Consider the following 22,148-nt stretch of genomic DNA (forward strand, 5'->3'; position numbering starts at 1 on the left):
GCGGTAATGGATGAATATCTTACAATCAGAAATATTCCCATTTGCGTGAAATGTTGCGCGTTAAAAATCGCACCCCATTGCACGCCCTTGTCGTCGATGGAAGGAGCCCGGGTGAAATCGTAAAATTCTTAAGCCGAAAACTTTTCAGAAACTGAAGAAATCTTATGGAATTCTTCAGTTTCTTAACTGTTCCTGAAGAATTTTTCGAGTTGAGAACCTTAAAATTAGAACGAGACATTTTCTAGAAAAGCGGCAACGCCGCGTTTGACATAGAATGGTGACATCGCCGAATTTGATAACCGCTTAGGAAACAAAAAACATTCGGAGACGACGTTCGACAATTATTGAAAAACACATTGTCGTCTCTTGGCAAGCGAACGTTGTCTAATTTTACGATGTTTTAGAAGAGCGGCAACATTGTAAAAAGTGTTTGACAGCAGCGCTTAAAACAAAATAATTTTCGGAACTTTCCTTTTTTGATTTCGGCGATCGTCAAGAATTGGGGTGTTGTCATTATTACCAGAGTCTTGTTAAATCAGTCAACACACTGGCTGACGTTGCGCTGTTGCGCTGTTGCTGTCTGTTTGACGTTGACACCAGTTTTCAGATAAAAGACATTCGCCGTATTTTCACACATGCTTAAATAGGGCTCCAGGAATCCGCTCACAAAGGGCGAATGACCAAAATCGCGAAAATCCACCAAAAGAGAGCAGTTGCAAGTCAATTAAACCCTAAGCAACCCCCGCTGGGCAGCTTCAAGGAATTGCCCTTTTTGTTCTTGTCCTTTTTGTGAGGCCGACTGCATTTCACAGGGCAAAATGGTACCTGTGCTTGTTCTCTTGTGTGTCACATACACATCCACTTCAGATAGCACCCCTCTGAGTTTTTGTCGCACAGGGGTTTCTATTGTTCCACACGAGGAACTTCTGGCGCCAGCAAAGTACCATCGCGCGTACGCTCTAAAGGCAAACGGTAATACGGTTATAATTAAAATTGCCGCTGACAGAAATGTCATGTAGTAATGACATGGCCCCCTCCGGCAATTTTGAATAGCAAATGTTTTTATGTCTACGATGTTGGCGCATGACTGGCGCCTAATTCGCGGCACTGGTTGCTTAACTAGTGCTGATGTACCTATTTACTTCCATAGGACTTCAATTTGGGATGTTAATGGGTCTATTGTGTTGCAAATGGGTCGCAAAAAGCTTAATTCTTAATAGAGATGTACTTGGTTCAGTGCACGAGTACTAGGGTTTCAGAGCTGACTTTTCGATTCTCGCTCAGCCATCATTGTGGAAATGTGACCGCGCAGTGTTTGCTTGGCCAACAGAAAGAAAAGCGCGAATGCGCAAAGCAAGCAAAAAAGTGGTAGAACGAAAAGGGCATTCAGCTAGGGGAGCGGGAAGTAATGACGGAATACACCGGATGTTTGACCGCACTGATAGATTTGACATAAACGTTAAACAATGCAGTTGCAACGTTGCAACGTTTCCGTGTGGTGCCTAATTATTTTCCAATAGAAAGAAGAGTCATTGTTCTCTATTCTGGAGCGATAAGCGGAATTCTTGTGGAAAATTATCAAATCGTCGAGGTTATCGGGCGATTAATTGGCGGCCATGCGTGAAGAATTTACAAAACCCTGGTAAACAAGTTAACTTTGTCTATGTTTGCCGACAGATTTTATTGGGCAACGAGTCCCCTACAGATTACTTGTTAACTAAACAAATTGGGTCTCGATAAATTCTTTCGTTACGAAGGACTGCGACGCAGCAACAGTGGTTCTTTGTTTGGGGCAGTTCTTTAAAAAGCCATTAAACAGGACCGCATAGGGTGCGGTCTCAAAGGCCCCTTTGACAAATAATAATGGTACCAAATAAAGGCCTTTCGGGCGAAGTGTCAAGAGGGTTTGGAGGCATTTTTCACTTGCTCAGGTCGGCTTCTCGGTGCTTTCAGATGAGTCATCTACAGGGTACTGCCTTCATAATTGCAGTAATTCGAGTAGTGCTATTACGCGAACCGGAACACCTGACCATCCTTTGTTTCGTTTGAGCATATTATTATATAAATTGTGGCTGTGTTTTAATTTTGCATTTAACACGCCACCCAGATTGGTGTTATCTTGATCTGGGAAAATTAGTACAGCAAACCGATCCCCCATCAGTTTCCCCGGAACGTCACGTGACTCACGCGTCAGTGGCGCAACTGTAAGATCGGCAACGTAGAGGGACTCTTTTTTTTTTTTTTCGAATAGGTGTCAAAACAGTTGGTGGAGTTGTTTGAAGGTGGAATTGCTTTGCTTCAGCAGCACCGTGGTAGCGGTTTTTTGTTCCAAAAACCCTTAAAGAGCTATCAGTGGTTAAGAGCAGATTGACACACACGTTAACGGTCAAACTGCGCAGTTGCCAAACTTCCATAAGACAAGTCAAGGCAGTCTATAAATCTCCCATCGTTAATTTCACGAACTTGCTAATTTGCGATGTAGCAGCCATCATCAGCGCAAGTAATCATATGTTTGTACTTTGGTTTGTTTGACGCATCAAATTAGCAACCCTGTTCTGTTTCATTACCGATGATTTAACTGTCAAACAAAAGCAACATTGCCACATTTTCGAAAATCTGTTTAGGGCTGCAACAGCCCTGTCCAACATAATTAAATATCCGTGAAGTACAGAGAGTTCCGTTAATTTCTAATATCACGGCAAACAGGGTGTTTGTGCGAAGTAGCCCAACTCGCACGTGCTGCTCGTTCGATTGAGGTGGGATTTGAAAGATATGTGAAATTTCCAGTCTTAGCATGGAATCCGGACAATTTTCACGTACTCCTTCCTCCTACAAATTATCGTATTTACATAGAGATATAAATCTACGTGACTCTTGCAGCATATTCGGAGATCTGCCGTGTTATTTTATAATTAATGAAAACTTATTAAGAAATGGAGAATAAGGAGGGAGTTTCGATCATTGTCTGCTATAATATATCGAATGATTTACCACGTTCAGTTCAAAATGAGTTTTGCGATTCTTGACTGAATGGTGGATGTAAAAAGTCTTTACTACCATTACCCCCTGATCAAAATTAGGAACAAAAAGAAGGTTTAAACAACATTGATTTACATTTATTTATCTAATAGTGTAAATACGTAAAAATCTAAAAATACAAAACTTAACTAGAAACACGTAAATAGACAATTTCTTAGTAAAAACTCCTCAGACTCTTGTAAACTCAGATTGATGATTTTCGAAGTCCGACGAGACATTATGGCAATATTTGCATTAAGGAACAAGAACACATACTTCTCCAAACTGCCTTAAAAAACAGCTATGATTTTGTAAAAATAGATTTAAATTTTTATCACTAAAACCGAAATATTTGATTAAACAAAAATCAACATTGGGCTAGACATTCAACATTGAAACAATAGTTAGGCCCTAAATTCTAAAAGCAATCACAGAAAGGGAAAGTTACTAAATCTTCGAGAGCATTCGAAACAAGAAGGGATGACACTTAGCGATTTCAGTCAAAGACTGCCGTGAAGCAGGTGAGACAATTGACGATTACTTTCTCTTTGGTGGAGAAGCTCTCCTGTCTTATTTTGCCTTTGACACTTCTTTCGCGCGACATCTTGTGAGGGAGCTCCTCGCTTAGAGTTTTTCTTTTTGATTTTTGCGCTATGTATCTTACAATCCTTTCATTCAGTTCTGAAGGGATACCTATGCGGTCCGGCCCTTTATGGCCCTCGATGGTACGAGTACGAAACTCCCTCTTGGACATGAGACCATATCTGTAATTTTACTACATAAAATTGACGGTTCGGTGAGATTTAAGTCGAGACTAACCTGGGGGCGTAAATGAGATCCTTAAGTACCGATTTGATGTTCGCATCCTCGTTCCCCACGAGACCTTTTCTCAGACATTCCGCCTCTGCCCAGCTCATAATTGCACAATAAACCACCATTTCCCCGGACACCTTGAGGGTGTCCCTAACGCACACGTCCAGGACATCCTGATAGTGCAATTGCTTGAATTCTTTACTTTTCAAAAAATAGTCCCCGTTCTTGTCGATTTCCAGCAGGATATTATTCCTTAGCCGGTTCAGCGGCTCTTTCATCTAATCGAAATTTAATTAATTCAAAAAAATTAAGCGAAAGGAAAAAAAGTACCCAATTGTCATTGCGCTCCTGGTTGTTGTCGACCAGTGGCGGGGCCGAGGGCTCGAAGTTGAGCTGTCGGTCCGCCTCTGAGGGGTGGATCCACTTGCTGATGCTCTGCATGACTTCAAAGGCGTTTTCTTTTTGTATTAGTCCAGGTAAAGTGTCGATGTAGTGTTTGGCAAGGGGCACGTTTCGATTGACGAGGGCGGTTTCCATCAGGGCCAAAGCCACTATTGGGTTGGTCTGGTTGATTTGGTCTGCCATCATTGAACTGTAACAGTAACAAAAGCTCTAAAAGAGGAAGAGCAAGAGAAAGTTTCTGCTTTTGGAAGTGGTTCAATGTCTTCTTATTTTTTAAGACACCCCGTAGATTATCGCATTTTACGGACTTAATTCCTAATGAAGCTTAATTGCAGCAAACGCAGCTTTAATGCATTTCTTGAGCTGCAGTTGTGGGGAGCCACTCGAGACTGCTATCTTTTAGAAAAGAGTAGTTCTGAAAATTTTGCCTTCAGTTACCGACCACTCTGTACATTCATGAATTTATAAAGGCGCAATTCTATTGGAAATATTTTGAAATTGGAAAACGCAGTTGCGGGTCGATGTAACTTGGCCGTTTGTCTGCGAACCCCCTGTATACATATATATTTAACATTCGAAAACCAAACTGAATTTCAATTTGGTGACAATACATGTAGGCATCTTTATCGTTTTGGAACCACTTAAACAGGGGGCCCCCTGCGAGGGGCATCATTAGGTGCGCCAAAGGAAGTTAGAAATATCTCCATTCCATCCATCAAACTTCATTGAAGCGGAACAATTGTTCCATTCCGATGTAGCGTTTTCCTCTGCTACACGTTTCGAAGATAATTACTGAAACGACTTACGTGGCAACAACCCTGTAGGCCTCATCGGTCACCGCTCCAAGCCTTTTGAGGTCATCGGGTGCGTTGTGCACAGACTCAACTGGCCTTTCCAGCTCATCGTTGGGGTCATGAGTAACTTGCACCATTGCGTCTCGTGTAGTTCGATATCTCTTTGGTCTGAAAAATCACAGATTTTGTATCACAGCAGTGTTGCCAACAGATTTCCAATTAATGGTTACTGGATGGAAGCTCCCCATTTGTATTTATACCCGTTTATCATATTATGATAAAGATCAGTGCCGAAGTGGTGGAAGTGCTAGAAATTTGTTTAATATCATTTATCGATAAATTAGCGCTTCGACAACGTAATTAACACTGTTTTTTGGCACGAGACCTGGTATACAGTACGAAAAAGTGAATAATCGACCGTGTCATGCCCGAATTGTATGAAAAAAAAATCGATTTTCTGATGAAACTAGTTGAAATCATAATGCGATGATAAAAGTACTTATCAACTAAGAATATAAGGCGATTGAGGAAAAAAAACTAATAAACAAGCAGGGAATGAGTAATCCCCTAAAAAGATTTGTGAGTAAGCGCATGTCGCTGTACGTTACAGTTAATAGGTGATCAGGGGAAAACGAAAACCAGACGCGGAGTTGCCACATCATACGTTTCGGCTGTGAACACTTGACCAGAATTGGTGTCCATTATCACTCAGTCGTTACCGATGACAAGTATTTGAGAATGGACCTATCGCGCAGACTCGGTGCGTTCAAACTGAAGCGATGGGTGAGGACAAAAGCGAACTTATTTAAAATTTAACTTCGCACTTGATTTTTTAAAGATTTTACGTTGGAGTTTTCAACAATTTAAAAATAGGCAACGTCGAACACTTATTTTATGTTTTAAGGAAATTTGATAATACTTTTGGTAAACATCGGCAACACGCTTCGGTCCATACCGTGTCAATGTCATCTCGAGTTTTACTTACGCACTTGACTAATTTGTGCGTGAAACATTTCCTGGAAATCGACAGTAGATATTGGGGAATACGGGGAGACGAACAGTTCAGTTTCAGAGGAGAACAACAGCGTGACTACAACACCTTAAGTTCGTACGACTGCCAAATCGGCTGTCACAGAAGAACAAAACGCAAACGCGACGCTGCCACATCTCGAGTTTTACTTACGCACCGGACTGATATTTTGCGTAAACCATTTACCGGGTGTCGATGACAGATCAATTAGCGCCATTCCCGGGCCAATGTCAATGCGATTGCGTGAGCTTTCATTAGCTTACGGCGGAGGGGTCCGCTTACCTTGGCTATTATAGTCTGCGCAGAAACCCTAATTAGGACCACTTTTTGTTTGTTATTACACATTGACAACGCTTTGTCGGGTCGTTCGTTAATATTAGCAATAATAATTAGCGCAAATATGTTTAATAAGCCGATGCCTTGGGAATAATTACTCACGGTAGTTAGTACATTTCCCGTATCTTCACTACCTAACTTATCAAGGCAACAAAAACACTCTTTCACCTTCAGGACAAAAAGTCTAATTTTAGCGAATCTATATTGGTTCATTTCACAACAGCTAGTCGGGATTAAGTGGAATTTCGACAGTAAAATAAATAAATGCGATCCAGCGAATCTGGATCTGGAGGTTTTGCTGGCCCACTCGCTAATTTTGTAAATTTTTACTGAAAAACATTTGACTTGCAGTAATGTTAATACTTTTATGTGTTTTCATTAGTCTTGAATGGTATTTACTTTACTCGCATTAGTAGGTGATCAAAATATAGATAAGAAGTTGCTATTAAATTTCTTATCTGGTTAAATATACATTATTCCTTATAAATATTGTAAATGGGGGCTCGTAATTGTCTTTTGTTGGTTTTGCAGGTCGTCTTTATTTGCTCCATCTCGGTTACTATTTTGCCGTAGTTGGATTATGAACACAATGAGGTAATTTCCGGATTTTGCGGGGATCAACGACCTTTATGGTTCCTGTGATTACTATGTCCAAAAATCTCTTCTTGCGTTCATGTCCCCGCTTCCCCGATTGCCCCCGAAGGGCTCTTGCAGCGCAAGAGAAAATGATCTCATTTCACATTCAGGTTTCCCCCTCTTCGGGGATAATTTGGACCTCTTCTGACATTCTTCACAACTGCAAATTTTGAGATCGTTACGGCATCTCCCGGCTTTTTTGGAATTGACGGTGACTTTTGTAGGTTTGACTTTCCCCAAACCACCAAGTTCAGGAAATGCTTGAACATTTTTTAGAGACCGTCGGAACTGGCGTTGGTTTTCCTTAAGGCTTTTTAGGAGTCTCAAGATTTTCCCCAGAATTTCTATAGGTTTTTGAAAATTTTCAGAATTTCTAGGCATTTCAAACGGATCTCGACCAGTCCCTTGGGTTTCCCCTGCAGATTTTTTGGACCGCCAATATGCTGGCACCGCTCTACTATTAGTCGGAGGCCCGGGTGAAAATTGTTAGACGTGACAACGCAGCGTTTAGCTTTTATTTTTTTTTGAGCAACACCGCCATTTACTGTTATAATGTTGCCCCCGCTCAAGCTCAAGTATCCGCGGGAGGAGGGGGGAAAACTGAAGAAGAAGCTCATCAAACTATGAGCACGTTCAATTGTTTCGGTTAATTAAGCGACAAACGAGAACTCGGGGAGAACCTCATAAATTCCAGGTCGAAGGAAATCTGGGCGACTTTTGAAATTTTAACAATTTGTCTGGTTATCTAAATCTATGCACAGGGCGTTACTTACACGGGCGGGCAAATTTCAAGGAACGATTTTTTGAGCGATTCTAAAACCAAAAGTTTATGTAAATGTGGATCCGGTAATACTTCGTATTCCAGACAGAAATTTGTTTCTTAAATCGTTACGTATTAACAAAAACCTCCTAAATAACCAGTTTTTAATGCAATAAAAAGCACTTTTTTAAGCTAGAAGTTATTTGAAGATCAATAACCCAACAAGAAAAACGCTTAATTAAAACCACACTCAAGCGAATCGTGCGGATTATTTTATGTAAAATTTCATTTAACATTAAGTAACACGGAACCTCCAGTCAACCTCCTTCAACGAAATGCAAGCATTAGGCCGTCTTGACGTGGACTGCCGAATGGGCCGAGATACTCCCGCTGCATATCTTATCTGATCGCGCGAATCCCACACTTCACGTGCCCCCAAAGGAAAAAGTCAAACGGATCTAGATCAGGTGGTCGGAGCGGCCATGACTGCTCAATGCGAAAAAAATGTTAAAGCTGTAAAAAAGTCGGTGGCGGATAAATGATAGCAACAACTACGAACGACGTTGCCGAATTTCAATATAATCAGGTGAAGGATTATTGAGAGTTTAAGGAAAAAACTATTTTTTGTGAAAAGTCGTGCCTTGAATCTTGTACCTTGAAAGCGAGGCATTATCGGACCTACACAGCTACGTAAATTTTTTGCCTTGGAATCACTCAGAGCGTTTCTCCTTGGAATTCGGCCACGTCCTTAAACGACGCCCTGTACGTTACAGTTGAGCCCTTCTCGTTGGATAATCCCAAACATCGCTTGATTTACTTGCCGATCGAACATGACGAAGATAGTCTTTTACGATCTAGAAAACCTGGTCTCGGTAAGGCCCAAATGACTGGAACATCGGACAGTGCATCGTCACTGGCATGTGCCCCCCCCCCCCTCCCCGCCCCTCCCAATTCAATTTAGCTTCGGGGACAAATTCCATTCTCCAAAGGAACCTCGTGAAAAATTTCCTTTAAAAAGCGTCGAAAACGTACATTTCCAACATCGCCGTTTTGTAAATCACCGGAGATCATCGTCACTGCGTACCTCGTGTACGGCGATCAGCGCCAGTAAAATCCCAAGGATAGTCGGAAATGAAATTGCTTTTGGGTAATTTGTGCGAGTACTTACTGGTCGCTGGGGGTCGCCCCTTCTAGAGGAATCCTGGCCACCGCTTCGGTTTCATCCACCATAAGGGCTACAAAAGCACTACGACAACGCGGCCCCTGCGCGGTTATTACACTACAACATCTTAAGCCATAACGGGGGATTAGCAAGAGCACATTCTCGAAGCGCGTTTAATCTCCATTTCTCCAAAAACAATTGCGGTGGTTAAAGATAATTTTTCAAATTGTTTTACGACCCCCCCCCTCTCCCCCTCCCATAAATCGTCACTTCGGCAGGGAGGAGACGGAGGGGGGGGGGGGCTGAGGGGGGAGGGTTTATGGAGACTAAAGTGCTTCTAATACCTTATAATAATTATTGCCTTACCCGATTAGATCCATACCGGCTGAGCTCGCACACGCAAATATCGCGCAGAAATGATTTTTTTTTAAGGTCGGCAATAAACTTGCGGCCATAAACAAAGAGCTCATTGCCGGACCAGTGACTCACTGAGTGTAAACAACGCTTTTAAATATATGTAGCGACTCACCTTTCATCCATAACTTTGTCACCCCTGGACTGCGAGACCATTACTGACTGAGACTGAATGTCCCAAAGAAACGAGAAATCCTAAGACGGCAATAAACAATGCGTTTATTATAAACAAACTTAATTCATGGGTGAAATACATTCAGTGACTGTGGGGCATGGTCGTATACATATGTATAATAAATAATTGGGCAAGATCCTTATGTATAAGTCTTCGTACCGGGGAGAGTCGGAAAATGCGCGTTCGGGAGAATTCGAGCTTTCCCCGTCGCCCTCGGTGGTCTCCGCAAAAGGGAAGATTTGCTTTTTTTCTATCTTTCCGTTCGGAAGAAACTTCTAGAACTTTCCAGTGAACTCCACCATCGACGTCGCGTGAGGCGTACCTTGGCTGCAGCCCTGGTACACGACCGGCTGATTAATAAACATGCGAAGCAATTACAAAGTAGTAATCTCAATAGTTGATTTTTTCACTTCTTCGTTATGGGATATTGCCAATTATTCTGAAGGTTTCCCGGCTTGGGCAATGCATTCTGAGGGATGTATCATCGGCTTAATAATCATAATTCACGCCTCAAGTGGTTCTCCACACGAAACCATCTACCACACCTTGACACTCACTTTTGCCTCTCAAAATGTCTTCAAATCGGGCATTTTTTTGGTACCACTCGGGTTCTTTGTTCGGTACTCGAAGTAGGCCGCCGTCATGGTTTATTGGCACTTCTGGGATGGTCCCTTTTAATAACCTCATTACTCACCGCGTTGATTTGCCATTACAAGAAAAAATTGATTGTTGTTCTAATTGTTGCTAAACTCGGTTGTTGTCGATGGAAGTGCAGTCGCGTATGTTTCCTTCGCATAACCGGGAAGTTGGAGTGGAGCAATGGGCTGTTTTGAAATTTGATGATTCGGAATGAGGATGATTCCGGATCATGAACACGTCAGTCGTGAAAGTTTCGGCTCATTCCCAACGAAATCGAAAAGGGCACTGAAAGACTTTGATAGTTCACTATCAGCTTATTCCGAAGTTTCCGTCTGGAAGAGATTTCATCTGCTGCACTAACGAGTCAATTAGGTCCCTCCTACTTTTAACTGAAGCGAATGCTTAGGCTGTGCAGTAGATGCTTCACATGCGAAGCAGAGGCGTGAAACATTAGGAAATGCTACTTTTCAAGCATGCGACCCAACAGTTTAAGGAGAGCCTCAACCCTTTTTCCGTTTGAGGGGCAGTTGCGCGCGTGGGAATGTCTTTACTCACTTCCCAAAATCTTCATTGCGATGACGAGTAATTGCTTGACTCCCGAACGGGGGGAAGCGCAGCTCAGAAGCCCATTGGAGAGAAACAGACAAGTCTGGCTTGGAGGAGCATAACGAAAATCGTCCAGACCAGCAAACTCGGGAAGGGGCCTGGGAGGCACTTGGACAGCTTACCTGCCACCATTGAAAATATAATGCAACAAGAAGGGGTATCAGAACTGCCATCGCTGCCAACCGGCAACGGAGCTGATCCCGGACTCATCCACCACCGATCTCGGAAAGATGCTGCAATCGGTCTACAACTCGACTCAGAGGAAAGGCGTCGGAGTTCACATGAGAATGACTCTCAAATGGCATTTTCCAGGAAAGCCTCTATCATTGACAATCCCGCGTTTTCCACCTGCTCGTGGGGACCATTGATTGTCCACATGGTGAAAAATGGTTGGACCGGAGCAGTCTGAAGACGTTCAAGCAGAAGCGCAAGCAATTCAAAGGGGTCGCATTTCGCGAGTACTTAATGGGATTCCTAGAAATTACAATTTTTAGAAGTAGTGACAGGTCAAGGGTGGAAGCGAAGGACGACAGCATGCCAGCGGAAAAGGACAATGACCATTTGCCAGCGGACCACCAAATTTCTCAATTAATAAAGCTACGAGAGGGACCGCTTAATCACTACAAAGACGTTGTGACGTTTCACTCCACAGGCCAACTCGCCGATAGGTCCTCTCCAGCCCTTCGAAAGTAATTGCAACAATGCCGAAACAACCACCCTCAAGTTGACCCAGAAAGCCCCAAAATATCTTGATTGAAGTGAGGGCTAAAGTGGGTCACGAGTAAATCAATACCTTGTACAATGCGGCCCGCAAAAGGGCAGGCCCTTGTTTACAAATAAGAAAGTCCTCTTCCGGTTTCACCCCTAAAATTAAATTTCGCAAACTTAAGATTCGCCCCAGTAGCGCTGTTGTCCTCCCCCCCCCCCCCCCCACGTCTCTTTGAGGTCGTAATATCTAATTTCTCAAAAAAAGTCAGAGACCTAAAATTGGATTAGGTCCTAATCCTCCCGCACAGACTTTGAGGGTATGAAATATGAAACAAACGACAATCTAAATCGACTCACCCCTAAATAAAAGCAGATCGAAGAGCAGCCATAAAGGGTCGTGCACGGCACCCGCGATCTATGCCAAAGAAATGCAACTTATTCTACCCCTGTGGGGTACTTATGGTTTTTTCCGGACCCGTTATGGGTATGATCTCATAGCGCTGAGTTCCAGCGCTACTGCTGACTGCTGACCGTCGCTTTCCGCCGTATTTCGCGTCTTTCGCGGGCAGGCGCGGAGCTCCACGCGCTGCCATTTCGCATCGACGTCGGTCGTGACGTAAGGCGTCACTCGCGAAACAAATGATTGGCGTAGGCTTAGTGGGGAATGTATACTGATTGTACCAAATTCCATTGGAGTTCTACGGTATGGAGTCGATTGTGGTAGATCTTTTTATAACACGTTTCTTGAGTACTTCAAAGGAATTTACCGTCTGAACGTTTGGAATGTTTGCTCTCTTTCTGATTAGTGGAAACTGCCACTCCACGGTTGAATCAACTGAACTCAGGAACGTAGTGAAGGAGCACTTTCAATGTATAAAAAACCTTGGGGGCGTTCACGTTTCAGTACTTAAGAATTAATTCCGGCTTCTCGGAAATTATCCACTCCACTGCCTTTTTTGACGTTTGTCTATTATTTTTTTAACGTTTGCTACTTTACCGGCAACGTCAAATTACCAATATTTTCCATCTAGACGTGGGTCATGTGACGCTTCAAACTGAGAGTCTTTTAAAACTCCCTTCGATGGTGCATTGCGATTCATAACTTATCGATTCGTTTTTGAGAAAAACAGGTGTAAGTTTGATTTTAAAAAGAGCTATACGAACTTAGTTAAATCCTACGTGAACAATGAAAAAACGTGTTTATTGATAAGAGATTGGTTGGTATTGGATTTTATGCTCATAAACAGGCTTTAGTTATTTTTATTCACTTTCTATTTAATTTTTTTTTTAATCCGAGATTATTTGTGAGCGCAAAATCGAAAACAAACCAATTTCCTATTAACAAACAAGTTTGTTCATTGTTCGCGCACTATCTAACCGAGTTTGCATTGAAATTTTTACTATACGCATACCTGTCTTTCCCAAAAGCGAATCGACAGATTTTGAACTGCAAAATGCCATTGCATGTACTTTTGAAAAACCTTTAATTTAACCGCCACTTTACCAATGCTTCAATTTTCAAAAATCGGCCATTTTGTGCCAGTGGTGACATTCAATACAACAAACAAACGTCAAAAAATGACATTTTTTGTCCTGCGCAGTGCTGCTTTTGTACTGTTAAAAACATAAATTTGTTATAAAGTCAACAGAATTTAGAAACGCGGCACGCAAAGAATTAATAAGGGCTGATTCGGTGCCTTTAGTTCTAACGGCTTTCGTGCACGGAATGCCGAATGCACTCCTTATGAAATCGAATTTCCAATGGAGTTTACGGATGACACGATTCATAATCGTAATATTACTAGACGGTTTTTGGATGTCTAAAAGAGGTTACGTCAGAGTTCCCGGGCCACAATAAATAGTTCACGCTATGGAAAACCTCAGAGCAAATCCGCCCTCGAGAACTCACATTCGCATTAATCGGTTGTGTACAATTACAACTCCCCCTAAGGCAAACGCGTGAGTTTCACCTCCGCAGGCAGGAATGTAATTATCAAGCGATTTGCATGTTGAGTTAGTTAAACAACGTTTACCTGAGCGTACTTGAGGCAATTTTCCGATGCTTCAAAAGTGGGTTTTATTCCTCGAACTCAGTTCTAACAATTCGGTACGCTCCATGGCTCTACAACCTCCCCTTTAAGTGGTTTAATTTGTAAACTTTATCTTGGAGCGCTCCCTTATCTTGCGGAACCATACTTATGACTTAAACCTGAAATTATTGGGCTAATTGCAACTTCATACTTGGTTTCCACTGCAATTTACGATAATTGGTGACCTCCTGGCAAGCTGTTAAAGAGATGAACCACATTTTTGTGGACGCTGACGCCGAGGTGGACATAGAAGAATTTTTTTGCAAAAATAATCATGTTTGAGAGTTTCTGGAATGTGTGGACTATAGAGAATTTATAAATTTGTTCAAGCTTTGAACGTATTACGAGTGGTTCACATTGATTGTTCGAGATTATTGCCACAACGAAATCACACGCTGAATGACAGTAAACTCGCACATTTCTTATTGAAAATCAAAAATTCCAAAAACAAATAATCAAAGACATTTCTCAAGTTTCACACACAGTTGAGTTTCTCTAACTTAAACAATTTTAATCTCGAGCTTTGTAACGAATCGTCTGTGTGCATTTAATCAGTCCAACAGGACCAGAACATGCCTCAGGAGTCGCGCACGTAGTTACTAAATTCGATAACTCAGTAAAATCCCGATTTGAATCAAATGGAACACTCAGTATTTCTCATAAGTTCTAAAGCATCAGAATTCACAATCGAGTTTCGAAAGATCAGAAGCTCATACAACTCATCCCTATCGAATTTAGGTCCGTTGCAAGTGATGTTCTGCCACTTCAGGAAAATATGGCGAAGCCCAGTCTAGCATTTCCAGGTCGATCTTAGGAGCTTCGTCGTCTATGAGTTTAGAAGAATGAAGGCTCGAAATAAAGAATTTCAATTGAATTTCTAAATACTGAAACTCGCCCTGTGCGAGTTTAGACAAGCGTCCGTCATGAGTTCAGAAAATGTTCAGTGACTTGTTGCGCAAATTTACATGGCCAGGGTACCCCTGACAGGCCTGGAATTTCGAAATAAGAGGATTCATCTATTTATTTGTGGTAACCACTTTCAGACAGCAAATGATAAAATCCATTCAATGTCGTTCATAATATTCACTCGTTTCGACTTATCTTTATTGTCATCAAACCACTGCAATTACTCCGAGCCTTTTTAGCTCATTCTAAATATTTCAAATACGACTCAAATCATTTGTTTATAATGGCTTATTGCAAAATCTTCCGAGATTCTAAATTCCGCTCCGTAATGCATTTCCGTGTGGCACGTTTATTTTTGGGTTGGCTGAGAGCCATTTTGGAGTATCTAAACATTGTAAGCGAAAGGTCTCGGAAGTGGGTTAATAATGACGCTAATTTCGGAGGTAATTTTGTCCTTAACTAAGATTAAATATATCAGAAGTTGTCTTCTCTTTACTTCCTTAATCAAAGTGCGAAAAATAAAATTGTATTCTGTAAAAGACTTAAAAATTCCAAACTAAAGTAACAATTTGCAAACAAGTTTGCTTAAATAATAGTACAAAAATATAACGCGAAAAAATTATTAAAATTTATTATAAAATGCCTTTTAATTAATAAAACCTTTTTACTCTATTTTGAAAAGTAATTTCTGTAATTCCCTCTAAATTATAAATTTTCAAACTCGCCGTTGCGCCATCTAGCGGTTCTAGCCGCAACACTCCGTCCGAACTTAGTTTTCTTCAGGGCTCCCCTATAAGGTTTGGACAAATATTAGCAGATGGCGATATGTCAATAAAACTGAAGGTTGGAAAGTCATACGCTCACCCAATCAGCGTTTACGTTGCAGTTTCACGTGTTTTTTTTTTTCGCAGTTAGCGGTGGTACCGGTACCCCAGTAGGGCCCCTGCCAAACCCCGATCAAAAACTTTCCATTTCAATGTCATCGGGCCTTTCCCGAGTGCTCTGGTGGACTGGTTCTCGTCGCTTTGCTGACTCGTTGCTGAAAAATCGATGCATTCGCGAAATTCGCACCCAAGTCCCGTTAGCTGCGCGTTGTTGTCGTCATCGTGCTGTTCCCCCGCCCCGCGACCTTAGAGGTACCGGCCCCGTTGTCCGCCTGCGCCCATCGTTCATTGTGTCAGTAGGCTATCGGTACGGTTTCCACAGCGGTACGGTTTGCGGGAGTTTTTCCACTGTTGATCAAAAGATGCCGGAAGCCACCAAACCCTTCCAGAGGTTGCCCCGGACCGTGAAACCGGTGCATTACGCGCTCAATCTGGTGCCCGACTTCAAGACGCTTACTTTCAAGGGAAGCGTCTCTGTGCACCTTGAGGTAGGTCCCATATGTGTTTGTTAAATGGCAACAGCTGGAACACCTAACCTACAACTTTCCTACTGAGTCATTCTCTGGCTGGAAACGTCCCTGTGGGGTCCAGGTACTCCTTAGAAGCATCAAGGCAATGTTGGAGCCAAAAGGACCTTTGACTTGTCAGTTTTCCTTATACCAAACCATTACAAACACCTCAGGCACTCATTACGAGTATTGAGTAACCATTCTGCCCTCATTATGACCATGAGGTCTTTTCATTTATGTGTCTCCTCAGAAATGAGTCTCTTTAGTCAAGAACATAGAGCACAAGCATTCTACAAAAACTTAGTAATTGTTTTGGCCTCAGTAAGGTCGTAAGGTTCTTCGATTTATGTGTCTCCTCTGCATCGAGATTCTTTTGTCAAGCAACACAGAGCGCAGGCAATCTACAAGAACCGACTTTGGATTGGATGCCTTAGGAAAAGACATACAATGATTGATTTTATCATTTTTTTTGTTCTGATGTAAATTTTGTATGTCCCTGATCAAAATCCAATTGGATTGAAATTTAAATCAGTAATGGCTGAAGAAGGTGTGATAACCATGCTATTAAATTTAATTTTTAAAGTAAAGATCTTAAGTTTCAATTAGAGTAAATATTTGAATGAAGTTGGTTGTGAGATAAGGATTTGAGAAAGGTGATATGTACCCTGATAAGGTATCTGTGACACTCTTGGTTAACCGAGAGTTCTAAAAAGCAAATGATTTAAGTGACATGTTTCCCTCAAAATGACTGGTATAAGATGCCCGAATAGTTGCATAAACGACTGTATTAATTTATAGAAAATACTAAAATCGTTTTAGAAACGTTGAGAATCTCTAGAAATATATTAAAATGTGGAAACTTCTTGAATTTTTAGAGTTGTTATTGAGAACTTCCCAATCCGAATCATTAATAATACGCCATTAGTTACTAAACAGAATTCTATTTACCGTTAGTGGTAAATCCCATTCAACATCCATAGATTATCACCTCTCTCTCACGCACCCAAGTAGGTATGTTAGTTACTTTTATGGTGGGTTATATAAGGGTTCCTGTACTGTTACCGCCTTAGATTCTTTGGTACCGTTATTCGCAGGGCGGTGTTGCCGCAAATTGCCCTGGGTGCGGTGTTGTCAATGGTATTGTTATAAGAGGGGAAATAGTCTTCATGGTAAAATTGTTAAAATAAGACTTTTAAAGGCGTTGAATTGCAAATAATTGTAAAACAGCTAAATTTTGTGGCCATACTTTCGGTGGCTCAAATTCGCTTTATGTGCGATGAAAATTAGTTCTCACCATTTCAAGGTCTTATGAGTTTAAAATGAACGTGGGGGTCTAACTTTTTTACCATATTGGACAGGTTTCTAGATTAGATTCCAGGTTTCGGGAGTTCCCTTGATAGTTCAGGCAATCACGAAAGTATAGTCCCGATTTCAATAAAATCATCACTTCAGAAATGCCCATGAGTTGACTGAAATTTTGTATGATATATAGTTATAGAAGACTTTAAAGGCGCATTCGCCATTTTGTGAATTTTAACATAGATTCGACCTTAAAGATCATTTGGAACTATTAAAAACAACCCTGGAATTTCAATGAAATCTCTCCCGCATTCGAGTTGATACAATTTTACTTTTAAGGTATTAGAATCCACTGATGAGATTCTCCTCAACTCCCTTGAGTTAAACCTTGAAAGCGCCCAGCTGAAGGGCGACAAACTCTTCATCCCCAAAGAGATCCAGCTGTCTCACTCTGAAGAAACTGCCACCTTCAAATTTGACACCCACATTGCGCCAGGTTCCTACACCCTAGATGTAACTTTTTATGGTAAGAAGTCAGGCGAAAGCCTTATTATCCTATACAATAGAATAAAACATGCTTTTGAGCTTTCAAGAATTTTACTTTGTGGAACAAGTTATTTCAAGTAACGTTTTTCAAAGACCAACAAAACATCACTCTTAATACACAAAAACATTCTCTCCGTAGGAGACATCAACGACAAAATGAAGGGCCTTTATAGGAGTAAGTACGTGAACGAGAAGGGGGAGGTAGCCTACGCTTTTGTCACTCAATTCGAGGCCACAGACGCTCGCAGGTACTAATTAGTCCCAATTCTTGCGGGATAATAAATTGGTTATTAGGTGTTTTCCCTGCTGGGATGAACCGGCCCTCAAAGCCACCTTCGACATCAGCCTGGTGGTCCCCAAGGATCGAGTTGCCCTCTCGAATATGCCAGTGAAGCAGCAGGAGCCCCAGGGGGAGCTGATCAAGTACAACTTCGAACGAACCCCCATTATGTCTACTTATCTGGTGGCTGCTGTTATTGGGGAGTACGACTATGTGGAGGACACCTCTAGCGATGGGGTGCTGGTACGGGTGTACACGCCCAAGGGTAGGATGTTTACGGATTTTTGAAGGGGTGATGTTTATTTTGTATTGCAGGGAAAAAGGAGCAAGGCTTGTTCGCCTTAGAGGTGGCTAGCAAGGTGCTGCCTTACTATAAGGAGTACTTCAATATTGCCTATCCCTTGCCAAAGATCGATCTAATCGCCATTGCGGATTTCAGTGCTGGCGCAATGGAGAACTGGGGTCTTGTAACTTACCGGTAAGCGATATTTAGCTTTATATATAATTGCTCAACGGTAAAAACAGGAATTTTAGCGATTGTTCCACGTGCAGGCAATTTAACTAAAAAAAGTAAATATAAGACGCCTGAAGATGATATATAATTAACAACTGTGATTCCGCCACGGCCAGTGGCGTGGAAAGTTATTAGTCACTACGAAAAACAATTTATTTTAACAACTATCAGTTATATAAATATTATTCACAATGATACAAATGTAGGGAGACTGCTCTTTTGGTGGACCCTCAGAATACCTCAGCAGTCAGCAAGCAGTGGATTGCCTTGGTAGTGGGACACGAGCTGGCCCACCAATGGTTCGGCAACCTCGTTACCATGGAATGGTGGACGCATTTGTGGTTAAATGAAGGTATTTTTCCTCTGATCGAAAATCGACAAAACTGTTTTCATGTCTCTCAAAGGTTACGCCTCTTTCGTGGAATTTCTCTGCGTTAACTACCTCTTTCCCGAATATGACATCTGGACTCAATTCGTCAATGACTCATATATTCGAGCTCTAGAACTAGACAGGTTGGGTACCTCATGATAATTCCATTTTTTCTTTGTGCTAATTTTGTCCTTTCAGCCTGAATAACTCGCACCCTATTGAGGTCCCCGTGGGCAACCCCTCAGAAATCGACGAAATTTTCGACGATATCAGCTACAACAAGGGAGCCAGTGTCATCCGTATGCTGCATCACTACATAGGTGACGAAGATTTCAGAAAGGGGATGCACAACTATCTCACAAAGCACCAGTACAAAAATACCTTCACTGAAGACCTGTGGGAAGCCTTAGAAGAGGCCAGCAAGAAGCCTGTGGCCGAGGTTATGTCCTCGTGGACGCTGCAAATGGGCTTCCCAGAAGTGTCAGTCACCAGTAAATCTGCAGGTGAGTTTTCCAGCCTCCTTGGCCACTGGATTTAAGTAATTTTGAAAGTTGTTTTCCCAAAATACATCGATTTACATCCATCTGATACTTTTTTTGTTTCCAGCTGATGGTAAAGGGATGACGTTAACGCTTACCCAAAGCAAGTTTACAGCAGACGGCTCGCCTCCTCCCAAAGACTACCGGTGGATGATTCCCATTTCCATATCCACTTCCAAGAATCCTCAAAAGGAGGTGGTATCCACCGTCCTTAAAGAGAAAAATACAGAAATTTTCGTGAGCTATATCCATTTTCAATATATTTCGTTCTCGTAAATCCGATTGTTCAGGTGCCTGAGGTTACCGACTCTGATTGGATTAAGGTGAACCCGGATACCATCGGATTTTATCGTACCCGGTACCCACCCGAACTGCTGGAAAAGTTCGTGCCTGCCATCAGGGACGAGACCCTGCCTCCGTTGGACAGGCTGGGCTTGATCGATGACCTTTTTGCGATGGTTAAGGCCGGCCATACTGGGACCGTCGAGGTTCTCAAGTTTCTCAGAGCTTTCGAGGACGAGACAGACTATAATGTGTGGTCTTCGGTTAACAACATTTTAAGTCGCTTATCGCAGCTTCTTGGCAATACTCCATATAGAGAGGGATATGATAATGTAAGTTTTGGTACGCCTCTGTAATTTTGCTATTACCTTTTCCTCGTCAACGTTTCTACAAAAAAGGAACAATTGATTGGCAGTCATCATGCTAGGTCGCTTCCGCCCTTCTGTGAAAAATGCCGCTCGAATTTTAAAGAAAGTTTCACATCTTCAGGAATTTATATTGCTAAGTCATGTCGCCTTCGTCGTTCTGACAAATGCATTCATTGTTCGTTCATATAACATTTTCCTTGTGCATAAAACAGCTTTTCTTCTTTCGTCATATTGTCAAGTAGCGTTTCATATAAGAATCCAGCCAATGTACTGTGTCAATTTATGAAATATGTATCCAAACACAAGATTTATACATAAATTTTTGCCATATGAAGCGCATCGGCCAATTTAATTGAAACATCTCGGGCGTTAATAATGCACTGTTATTCCGAATTTGTTAGAGCCATTCATTTTTTCAAATTTATTTTGTTGTGTTCATTAAACTGTAGCCTTGTAATCAAATCGTACATTTTCGTTAAATTCCTTTCCCTCAAAATATACTCGTAGCGCATTTGTCATTTTATAAATTTTCCACAAATTGTTAGAATTACCTTGAAGGTAAAATTTTCTTTGACTTCCAGTACCAAAAACAACTGCTAAGCAAAGTCTACAGGCGCCTTGGTTGGAACAGCCGCCCCAATGAGACGCACTTGGACACACTGCTGCGCAGCTTAATTTTAGGTCGCATGGCACTTTTGAACGACGAGTCGACGATCAAAGAAGCGAGAACAAGACTGAGGGAACACTTGGCAGGAACGCGAGTCCTTCCGGCTGACCTGAGGAGCGCCTGTTACAAAACTGTCCTGAGGGCGGGCGGAGACCCAGAGTTTTTTACTCTATTGAGGCTATATAGATCTAGTGACTTACACGAGGAGAAGGACCGCATTAGCAGGTCTTTCGGCGCGACCACCGATGAGCATTTGCTGACGCGCGTGCTGGAGTTTGCAATGTCTGTGAGTGATTGCTGTAGGTGTCGTTTGGTTTTGTGGGTCACGTAAGAGGGTTTTAGGACGAAGTGCGCTCTCAGGACAAAGTATTCGTAATTATTTCGGTGTCGCTGAACTCGAGTGGCCGTGATCTCGCCTGGGAGTTTTTCAAAACCAACTGGTCGACACTCAAAGAGCAATTCAGCGGTTTGTTTCTGCTAAGCCGGCTTGTCAAGTTCCTGACTGAGAACTTTACCAGCGAAGAGAGGGCCACTGAAATCGAGACCTTCTTCCAAGAGCATTCAGCCCCAGGTGAGTCCAATTTTGAATATTTTACGGATTTTTATACCGATATGTAGGGACTGAGAGAACCGTGCAGCAGTCTCTTGAAACCGTGCGGCTGAACGCGAAGTGGCTGCAAAGAGACGGGGCTGCCATCGCCAAGTACTTCAGTTAGTCGCAAATCCGCCAATATTCTCATCAGTACAACAGAAAGACTTTTTATTATTCGTAGATGTCGAAAATTTACCCATTTTGCCGGTCAAGAAACGCCTGAATTCACATGTAAGGGAATTTCGACGTTTCTACTCCGCATTACCCCTTTAGTTAGGTACTTAATAATAAGTTTTTGTACTTACGAAAATATTCTTTTTGTTGATTTTATTTCTTTTTACACGGTTAATAATTATATGCCAGTTGCTTGTACCTACCTTACTTCTAGAAAGTTTAGTGTAATTGTAATTATACTGCTATTATAAAGAATACTTGGACAGTTTCATGTTTCGTAAAAACGAACAGTTATTACCTGCATCCTTTAAACTGAAATTGTACACCTCCCATTCTTCAAAAAGTTCATCTATTCGTTATTGCGATATTGTAGGTGTTAAAGTTATTTAAACTTCGAAATTTTGATTGGCAATCATCTAACGTGACTGGAAATGCTTTTAGTTTGTTCGATTTTAGAGTGGCAACAACACTATTCTGTTTAAATATTTATACAAGATATCACTTTTTAATTTAAAGGCTGACGTGTCAATAGTGCATCTCTTGGACCTTTTAACAATTTTTTTCCTAAAGATTTTATTCATATCTGCAATCGGAACAGGCGCACTTGGCGCCATCTATGTGGCATTCCCGCAACA

At 41.8% G+C, this 22,148-nt stretch overlaps 2 protein-coding genes across 4 annotated transcripts; one reads left to right on the top strand and one right to left on the bottom strand.

The window, feature by feature from the left end:
• Positions 1-3,094: 3,094 nt before the first annotated feature.
• Positions 3,095-12,054, bottom strand: LOC136348195 (uncharacterized). 3 transcript variants are annotated; one of them, XM_066298826.1, is made up of 6 exons: positions 9,481-10,491; positions 8,958-9,077; positions 5,040-5,195; positions 4,162-4,423; positions 3,838-4,109; positions 3,095-3,782 (listed from the first exon to the last, which is right to left on the bottom strand). In XM_066298826.1, exons 1-6 carry the CDS (start codon positions 9,519-9,521, stop codon positions 3,515-3,517), a joined length of 1,119 nt encoding a protein of 372 aa, XP_066154923.1. In that variant the 5' UTR covers positions 9,522-10,491; the 3' UTR covers positions 3,095-3,514. The 3 variants fall into 3 exon arrangements, with proteins under 3 accessions (XP_066154923.1, XP_066154922.1, XP_066154924.1); XM_066298825.1 differs by lacking the exon at positions 9,481-10,491 and adding an exon at positions 9,318-9,346; XM_066298827.1 differs by lacking the exons at positions 8,958-9,077; positions 9,481-10,491 and adding an exon at positions 11,851-12,054.
• A 3,316-nt stretch (positions 12,055-15,370) lies between these two features.
• Psa (puromycin-sensitive aminopeptidase) lies at positions 15,371-21,781 on the top strand. The gene is made up of 13 exons (XM_066298796.1): positions 15,371-15,861; positions 17,521-17,707; positions 17,867-17,975; positions 18,022-18,272; positions 18,323-18,485; positions 18,728-18,873; positions 18,926-19,034; positions 19,090-19,394; positions 19,498-19,667; positions 19,721-20,044; positions 20,662-21,033; positions 21,090-21,318; positions 21,366-21,781. The coding sequence occupies exons 1-13, from the start codon at positions 15,466-15,468 to the stop codon at positions 21,461-21,463; spliced, it is 2,859 nt and encodes a 952-aa protein (XP_066154893.1). The 5' UTR covers positions 15,371-15,465; the 3' UTR covers positions 21,464-21,781.
• The last annotated feature ends 367 nt before the right edge of the window (positions 21,782-22,148 follow it).

This window comes from Euwallacea fornicatus, chromosome 32 (assembly GCF_040115645.1).
Source record: "Euwallacea fornicatus isolate EFF26 chromosome 32, ASM4011564v1, whole genome shotgun sequence".
In the NCBI taxonomy this organism is placed as follows: domain Eukaryota; kingdom Metazoa; phylum Arthropoda; class Insecta; order Coleoptera; family Curculionidae; genus Euwallacea; species Euwallacea fornicatus.